This window comes from Terrapene carolina, unplaced genomic scaffold (genome assembly GCF_002925995.2).
Source record: "Terrapene carolina triunguis isolate 2854851 unplaced genomic scaffold, T_m_triunguis-2.0 Scaffold247, whole genome shotgun sequence".
Classification (NCBI taxonomy): Eukaryota; Metazoa; Chordata; order Testudines; family Emydidae; genus Terrapene; species Terrapene triunguis.
The window spans coordinates 17,163,950-17,172,956 of NW_020664598.1; the positions used below are offsets into that span (position 1 = coordinate 17,163,950).

Sequence of the window (9,007 nt, forward strand, 5' to 3'; positions counted from 1 at the left end):
ACAATCATCTCCCTTATTTGGCTTTTCCTGTTATTGCTATTCCTAATCTAGCTCTTCTGCGGTTTGACTTTTCTAATGCTTCCATTGCGGTTATACGAAAACAAGCTTTGCTATTGCAAATTGTGTTCGGGTACTTTCCACTTCGCCTCCTCATGCCCCCTATACACAGAAAGCCATTGTTCTGTTTTGGAGACTTTCCATTCCACTTTGCCTCCCCATGCCCCTTACACACAGAAACAAGCTCAGCTAATACTTCAGGCCTACTAGCTTGACCAAAGCCTGAGGCCCTCTGTAAATTTTCCTCCACAAGGGTGATCCAAACAGCCTGTCCAGTCCCAAGCCTCCCCAAATCCATCCACCCCAAGCTCTCAACTACCAGGCACTCAGACACCAAAGGCATGAAACCAGCCCCCCAGACACCAGCTTGCTTTGGCACAAACATTCCATACACTTTGCACACCAGAGACCTGTTCGAGATAAAAATAAACAGTTTATTTAATAGAAAAAAATCACAGATTAAAAAACGAAACAGCAAGGGAAGCAAATATAAAAGAGCAGAAAATAAACATAAAAAATGCAACTTTAAGCTTTACACTTTTAAATTACATTAATAATTCCTTTTCTAATACAAGTTACCTATTGACTTTGAACAGTTTTCCAGCGTACCGCCTAACTGTAGGGAGGATCCAGCGTTTCACAGACCACTTCCAGCCTAGATGCCGTCCCTCAATTTCTGGATACTCTTCTGTTCAAACCCCTTCCACTTTTAATGGTTTGCAGGGGGGGTTTCTTCAGCCACTATAGATACTCAAAGTGGGGAAAACTCCCTCCTTCTTAGGCCTGGTCTACACTCGGAATTTACATCTGATATAGTGAAAAATCCAGTGGTAGGTCAACAGAAGGTGGATTAACTATGCCAATGGGAGAAGTCCTCCCGTTGGCGTAGGTAGTGTCTACATTGCACTGCTGTAGCATTTGAAGTGTAAACATACCCTTAGTTTTCCAAGACTGGAGTTTTCTTTTCAGTTTTAAGTTGTTTCAGTGTTTTCCCATTAACTTGAATAGCCCCTCATTTGTCTTTTCCTGGGTTATACAATGTTTGGTGCTTGGAGCTAGTCTCATCTGGCTGGGGAGGAAGCCCCTCCCTACTGACTTGCCTCACAGTGAGGAGGCACTGAACATTGCAGCACAAATTATGAGCTCAGTTTTTATATGTACACAACTACATAGCCACAGTCTGTATACATACCTCATAATGATCATTAAGTTCAAAACATTACAAACTTTCATAAAAGACCTTGCTCAATACATTTCTATAGCACAATAATACAGTATGTGATCAGTTGGTTCAGGTGCTCATTTTTGGAGTTTAAACCTTCTGTTCCCCTCTTGGGGTGTCTGGATCCTGACTGTCACAGTTATCCACTAAGGTTCAACCTAAGTACCAAGAATTTCTTAGAAATCTTTGTGCATATATGTTTGCTCAGAAATCTTTGTGCATAAAAAAGGACTTCATTTTCATAGTTAGTTTACAGAGCTGAATATTTAAGCTAAAAATCACCATCTGTGCAGATCTATGACATTAGAATGGACAACATAAAAGTTGTGCTTTAGAAGTTACAGTTGTGGTTACCAGGTTTTTGTTTTCATAATAGGAGATCCACATGGAACGCTGTGTGACTCTGACAGATGTAGCTGTGGAAGCTGTCCTTACCTGCTGTCCGGAGATCTATATTCTGCTGTTTCATGGATGCCCACTGATAACAGGTTAGTCAAATCAAGCAGATAGCCAGCAAAGTATTCACTCCAAAGTCAGCCCAAAATATGGCGCAGGGAGTGTGCCTTTTTTCTGTCTTGAAAGCACTTGCCAAGTTGTGGATGCTCCTGAAAACAAATAACAAATTATTATTAATGATAGTGATGTAAATATACAAGGGTTTTTCCAAAGCAGCAAGGCAAGGTTCCTGCCTCCAAGAGTTGGCAGTTGTACAGAGACAAAACCAAGACACAACAGGTCAGGCACATGTTGGTGTAGACACAGCATTGGTGGAGAGGTTGCAAAAGTAATAGGTTTTAAAGTGCCGTTCTGCTCTGAAAATTTACTGTGTAAAATTGATACCTTATTTAAAAGGCTTTCGTGTTTAATGGGTTTCTCTTTGATTTGTCTGAGCTGTTTCAAGCTCAAGCTTCCATAACCATCTTCACACCTTCTGCCGCGCTGCCCTTTGTATGTGGAATGCTATTCTTGAATTGATCTATAGGCCACTACCCTCTTCTCTTTCAAACCACCTCAAGACACACAGCTTTTCGGATGCCTAGCAAAAAAAAAAAAAGAGAGAGAGAGAAACCAACTAGTACTGAATAGGTTGAGGGGTTGTTGAGTGTATTTATTAAATAATAAAAGAAAAAAACCCCTACCTGGCCAACCTCTGTCCTTGTAATCTAGTGTCTGGTTGCTTGATGGTGCTTTATTATTATAGGTATAAAGAAGAAACAGCACAATTTTGAACTATTACAGATATAAAAGTATCTGAAATGTGATTTTTTTTTCAAATGTCCATTCCCAGAATATGAAGCAAACAAAAAAAAATCCATATTCTGTGCTAATGGCAAATTAAACAAATATGAAGAAATAAATTATTCCTGTATCTTATTGTATTACAAAATTCGTTTGTTTGCACAGTATCTGTATACATTATAAACAATGAATACTGTTCGTTTTTCTTGTGGGTTTTTTTTTTTTTGGCAGATCGTTCCCGAGAAGCCTTGGAGCAATTAGTTGGACCAAACAAAATTAAGCAAGTGACATGGACTGTTTATTGATTTTTATATAAAGTTCCCAGATGGTAAAGCTTTTTCAGGAAACAACCATCTCTGGGGCACAGCTTTCTCTCTGGTAACCACTGTCTTTTGTAATACCAGATTCCTTCATTCTTTGTTTCTACTAGAGCTCTCTGTCAGCATCCAAGTCCTTTCATGTCTTAGGTGTGCCTGCCAATACCCTGTTAAATGATATTTCTTGCAATTAAAGCAATGCCTCTCTTTACATCACAAGTCTGATAATCTTTTTGTGTGAAAAACACAGTTCACACCAATTTAACAAGAATAATTAATTTTAAAGCTTTATGAAAAAAATTTAGGGCAGTATATTGCCACCTTAATTATAGCACAAAGCATATGTAAAACAGATAAAGCAGGAGAGGATCAGAGAGTGATCAGTTACCCAGTCCTAGTGCATAGTAGGCTGTTTCTTTCATCAGCAGGGCCAGACAAGTTTGGTCTTTTGGGCAGGGTTCTGTGTTGCTCCAATCATTCTTAACAATACACATCTTTTATACGCTTACATAACCCCTACATCACGCATGCCCATATCTAATCAGTCTTTTCCTTTGTCCATATTTAATATATTTCATGCTATGTACATGCTTCACCGTTCTAATTGGTTCCTTCAAATCAATCACATGCAGTTCATGCTTAATAAACACGTTATCTTGCCCATTCACCTCATCCAGACTTTTCCTGTTTAATCTCAATGTATCTGCTCTTGCGCCCTTGATGATTTGGGTGCACAGCAGTTTGTTTTTCTCACACATCCTATTATTTGATATTTTGCAAGCATCCATTTTTCTTTACTTTTAGTTAAGACACACTGACAATTTAAAACAAATGTTCTAGTAAACCAGATCTTATGCTAACATTAAACAACTAAATTATCCACTCTTAATAAAGGCCACACAACTTAACATTATTATTACATATTATTCTTTAACCTTGCCAAGGGGTTGGTTCACTTAACAATAGATCTTATCTTAGCAATAGGCCCTTTGTCCTAGTGGTCAGCAGGTTTTGGCTTGACCTTAACTCTTACTTAATATATGTAGTTAATATGACCCTCCAATGTTTTGATTCTCCAACAGTATTTCATTAAGAAAATAGTTTACCATTATTATTATTTGTATTACAGTAATGCCTAGCACCCCACTGCACTAGATATTGTACAGACATGGTAAAAAGGCAGTTTCTACCCTAGAGAACTTGCTTGCAAACACTTAGCTTTATGCACTTGTAGTTCCATTTGAAGTCCCAAGCATAAAGTTAAGCCAATGCATAAGTGTTTTCAGGATTGGGATCCAAGTTTATGACTAGATATAGCAGGTGGATAGAACAGGTGACCGTAGGGGAGAGTAATAGTAAAACAAACATGTTCTGCATAATAAACAGTAGTCGCAGTTTGCTACCTGCTTAGCTGCTGTTTTCCACAGGCCCAGCTATGTTTACCTTGAGGTGTTATTCCTTAAAATATATTTCATGCTGCTCTTTTTGGCATTGATTTGAGCTTATTTGGGTTTTTATAAACCCAAAAGCACAGCACGTATGCTGTTAAATGTGAAGTTGGCTTGAATCAAGAATAACTCCACTGAGGACCAATGGAGTTATTCTGGTAAAAAACTGCTGAGAGATCAGGATCGGGCTCCAGTAGTATGTATGTTTGAATGACATGTGCTGAACTATCAAAGTACTATCCTTAGGACAGGGTGGTCTCCTCTAAGGAGACTTTGCTCATCTTGGCATGCAGGCATTTGTATACAGTACAAGTTGACAATATATCACTGAGTCGAACACTAGAAGTGGTTGATAGAAGACCATAACAGATTTGCATGCAAAATTTAAAAGTGAATATAAGTTGCATCTTCCTTTAACATGACTCCATGGCCCACTATGATAACCAAGAATGGTGAGTAATTTCAAATCAAATCTATCGTGAGATTCGCAGCATTTCTGTCCCACTGGTAAGGAATGTTTTCCCCCCTTTGCAGATTGCTCCTCCTCTCTTTGAAGCTTTGAGGAGCTCCCATCTTTGGTGGCTTTTCACTGCCATCCTGGGGTTCTATAGAGCAGCTTTCTTCCCTGGCTCAATAGCTGGAAGAATAGTAGCCTCACAGGAGTTAATGCTCCTTATTGCAGCTGCTCATTCTTCTAGGGCGCTCCGCTTGATGCAAGCAGAGACGGACCGATCCTTGTGCCTTACCGGTTCTCAGGACTGCTGAGCCTCTAAATCAGTGGTGGGCAACCTGTGGCCCATGGGCCGCACGCAGCCCGTCAGGGTAATCTGCTGGCCGGCCGCGAGACAGTTTGTTTACATTGACTGTCTGCAGGCACGGCCACCCACAGCTCCCAGTAGCCGCGGTTCACTGCTCTAAATGCTGCAACCTAATCCGTTGGAGGGGTCACACTGGATGTATTGCAAGGCAACTCTAGTGCACATCCCTCCCCATCACAGATTATGGTGCCCAGACCAATACCAGGAATCCCCCCATGTGGCAGGGCAATAAACTATCAGTAGGTCCCAAAATGGGAAGAAACCAATTTTCAAGGTTGGATTCTTAAAATTATGTGCCTGTAGGGCCCTAAATGTAGATGTCGAAGGACTTAGCTAGAGTGGAGATTTGCCCCAATTATAGCCATCAGTGTCCAGCCAAGGGTATAGCTGCACTAGTGCAAATAGCAGTTTTACCTGCTGTGACAGACCCAGACCAGTGGGGTACAGGAGTCTGGTAGAGGGCAAATATACTGGTCACTGGATGAGTAGTTTTCTGTTCCCTGAGTGACCAGAGCAGGGGCTGCACTTGAGTAATCAGGAACCTGCTAGAACCAGTTAAGGCAGGCAGGCTAATTAGCACACCTGGAGCCAATTAAGAAGAAGCTGCTAGAATCAATTAAGGCAGGCTAATCAGGGCACCTGGGTTTTAAAAGGAGCTCACTTCAGTTTGTGGTGCGAGTGTGAGGAGCTGGGAGTAAGAGGTGCAAGGAGCTGAGAGTGAGAGGGTGTGCTGCTGAAGGACTGAGGAGCACAAGCGTTATCAGACACCAGGAGGAAGGTCCTATGGTGAGACTAAGGAAGGTGTTTGGAGGAGGCCATGGAGAAGTAGCCCAGGGAGTTGTAGCTGTCATGCAGCTGTTACAGGAGGCACTATAGACAGCTGCAGTCCACAGGGCCCTGGGCTGGAACCCGGAGTAGAGGGCGGGCTCGGGTTCCCCCCAAACCTCCCAATTGACCTGGACTGTGGGTTCTTCCAGAGGGGAAGGTCTCTGGGCTGTTCCCCAACCCACATGGTGAATCTCTGAGGCAAGAAAATCCGCCAAAAAGCGCAGGACCCACCAAGATAGAGGAGGAACTTTGTCACACTGCTTACACTAGCGGTTTGCACCTGTGCAGCTTTGCCAATGGCTGTAATTAGAGCAAATCCCCACTGCACACAAGGCCTTAGTGCTGATTTTGGTGAATAAATAGGGATTTAAGCAACAAAGTTAGAAAATTGTTCCCTCGGTTACATATAAGCGAGTTATTGAACTGAACATAGTTTTCCATAACTTGTGTAACTAACACATTACACAGGAACAGAGATCAGTGATTACACTATAAAATACTTGTGTGTACAAATTTTGGTGCTTTGTGGGGGGGAATGGAAATTTAGCCTATTGTCTGCAGTTATATGAAGGTTTGCTTTATTTCTTCAGATTCTATTTTGTCTCTAGTTGTTGCTACTTATGGTAAGTTTTGTTGGGTTATGCACTTTAGAGAGGAGCACTGCAAAAGAAATTGTGTTGTACTGAAAACTAAATCCTTTAAATTAGATGGGCTGGATAGATATTTTTTTAAAAGTTTGCTTAAGTGTATTGACATCGTTGTATACTTCCAAGCTGTTGAAAGCAGTTCAGAATCATAGAAATGTAGGGCGGGAAGTTGAGAGTTCATCAAGTCCAGCCCCTTGTGCTGTGGCAGGACCAAACCTACACCATCCCTGACAGGTGTTTGTCCAACCTGTTTGTAAAAACCTCCAGTGATGGGGATTCCACAACTCCTCTTGGAAGCCTGTTCCAGAGCTTAACTACCCTTATAGTTAGAAAGTTTTCCCTAATATCAAACCTAAATCTGCCTTGCTGCAGATTAAGCCCATTCTATCTTGTCTTGCCTTCAGTGGACATAGAGAACAATTGATTATTGTCCTCTTTATAGCATATTAACATATTTGGAGCATGTTATCAGGTCGCCCCTCAGTCTTCTTTTCTCAAGACTAAGCGTGGTCTTTCATCCATTTTTTTTTTCATCCATTTGTCATAAACCTTCTATCATTTTTGTTACTCTGCTCTGGACTCTCTCCAATTTGTCCACATCTTTTGTGAAGTGTGGCGCCCAGAATTGGACACAGTGCTCCAGCTGAGGTCTCACCAGTGCTGAGTAGAGCAGGCCAATTACCTACCGTGTCTTACCTATAACACTCCTGTTGATACACCCCAGCCTTTTTGGCAGCTGCATCAGATTGTTGACTCTCATTCAATTTGTGATCCACTATAACCCCAGACGTTAAAATCCCCCATTACCATCGGGTCTTGAGTTTTGGATATTTCTGTTATTTGTTCTACAACTGCCTCGTCCACCTCCTCTTCCTCATTTGGTAGTCTATTGACAACCCTACCATGACATCTATTTTTTACCTCTTTTTATCTCTTATCTTTAACCAGAGACTCTCAATGGGCCTGCCTCCAACCTTCTTCTGGACCTCAGCACAAGTGTATATGTTCTTGATGTACAATGCTACACCTGCTGCCTTTTTACTCTGCCTGTCCTTCTTGAACAAGCTCTACCCCTTTATACAGTAACTCATCACTTAAAGACGTCCCGGTTAACGTTGTTTCGTTGCTGATCAATTAGGGAACATGCTCGTTTAAAGTTGTGCAATGCTCCCTTCTAATGTCATTTGGCAGCCGCCTGCTTTGTCCACTGTTCGCAGGATGAGCAGCCCATTGCAGCTAGCTGGTGGGGGCTTGGAACCCGGGTGGACCAGCAGCCCCCTATCAACTCCCCGTTCCCGTAAGTTCCCTGTGCTGCAGCCACCCAGCAGGCTATCAATCGGCAGTTCAGCTGTCCCTCCCCCCCCACTGCCATGTGCTGCTCCTGCCCTCTGCCTTGGAGCTGTTCCCAGAGACTCCTGCTTGCTGGGAAGGAGGGGCTAATGTCAGGGTGTCCCCCTTCCCCCTGCACCCTGCTTACCCCTTCTCCAGATAGAGCGGGGAGGGGAGACGGACGGAGAGAGACAGAGAGAGCTTGGGGCAGCAGCTGCTGTCTCAACTTCCTGATCCACTTAAAAAATGCACTTAAGAGTGGGTCAGCTTACTTAAAGGGGCAGTGTGCATCTCTCTCTCTCTCCCACACACAAGGTGTGTCTCTGTCTGCTATGCTGTCTCCCCTCCCTCCTGTTTGTGCTGCCTTGATGAGAGGCTACATTAACAACAATGTGTTAACCCTTGAGGGCTCAGCTGAGTGCTAGTTCATCATTTAGCAGCAAGGCATTCCCTGGGAAATATCCCTCCCTCTTCCACCCTCTAACTTCACCACCTCAACCAAGCTTCACAATCATCATAGCTGTGAACAGTATTAAATTGTTTGTTAATATATAATATATAGTCTTCTGTCTGGTGAAAAAAAATTCCCTGGAACCTAACCCCCCCTATTTACATTAATTCTTATGGGGAAATTGGATTCACTTAACATTGTTTCGCTTAAAGTCGCATTTTTCAGGAACATAACTACAACGTTAAGCGAGGAGTTACTGTACCAATATTCCAGTCCTGAGATTTATCCCACTAAGTCTCTGTGATGCCAGTTAAATCATAATTTCGCTTATGTACACTAATTCTTCCAGTTCTTCCCATTTATTCTCCATACTCCTTGCATTTGTGTATGGACATTCAAGATGTTGAGCAGCTTCCCCCACTGATTTCCCTCTTGTTGCTCCTATGACCTTATCGTAATTTTCCATGTCCCACCAACATCTAACCCTCCATTAACATCACCTTTTTTTTTTATAAAAAGCAACAGAGGATCCTGTGGCACTTTTAAGACTAACAGAAGTATTGGAGCATAAGCTTTCGTGGGTGAATGCCCACTTCATCAGACACATTCACCCACGAAAGCTTATGCTCCAATACTTCTGTTAGTCTTAAA

The 9,007-nt window shown here is 42.3% G+C and overlaps 1 protein-coding gene across 1 annotated transcript in view; it reads left to right on the top strand.

Annotated features, from left to right (window-relative positions):
* The window catches only part of AMN1 (antagonist of mitotic exit network 1 homolog), an 87,385-nt gene extending 82,316 nt beyond the window's left edge, over positions 1 to 5,069 (top strand). Inside the window, exons 6-7 of the mRNA XM_029912804.1 lie at positions 1,656 to 1,767; positions 2,750 to 5,069. Coding sequence (XP_029768664.1) covers positions 1,656 to 1,767; positions 2,750 to 2,823 — 186 coding nt within the window. The 3' untranslated portion in view covers positions 2,824 to 5,069. The remainder of the gene's footprint in view (positions 1 to 1,655; positions 1,768 to 2,749) is intronic.
* The last annotated feature ends 3,938 nt before the right edge of the window (positions 5,070 to 9,007 follow it).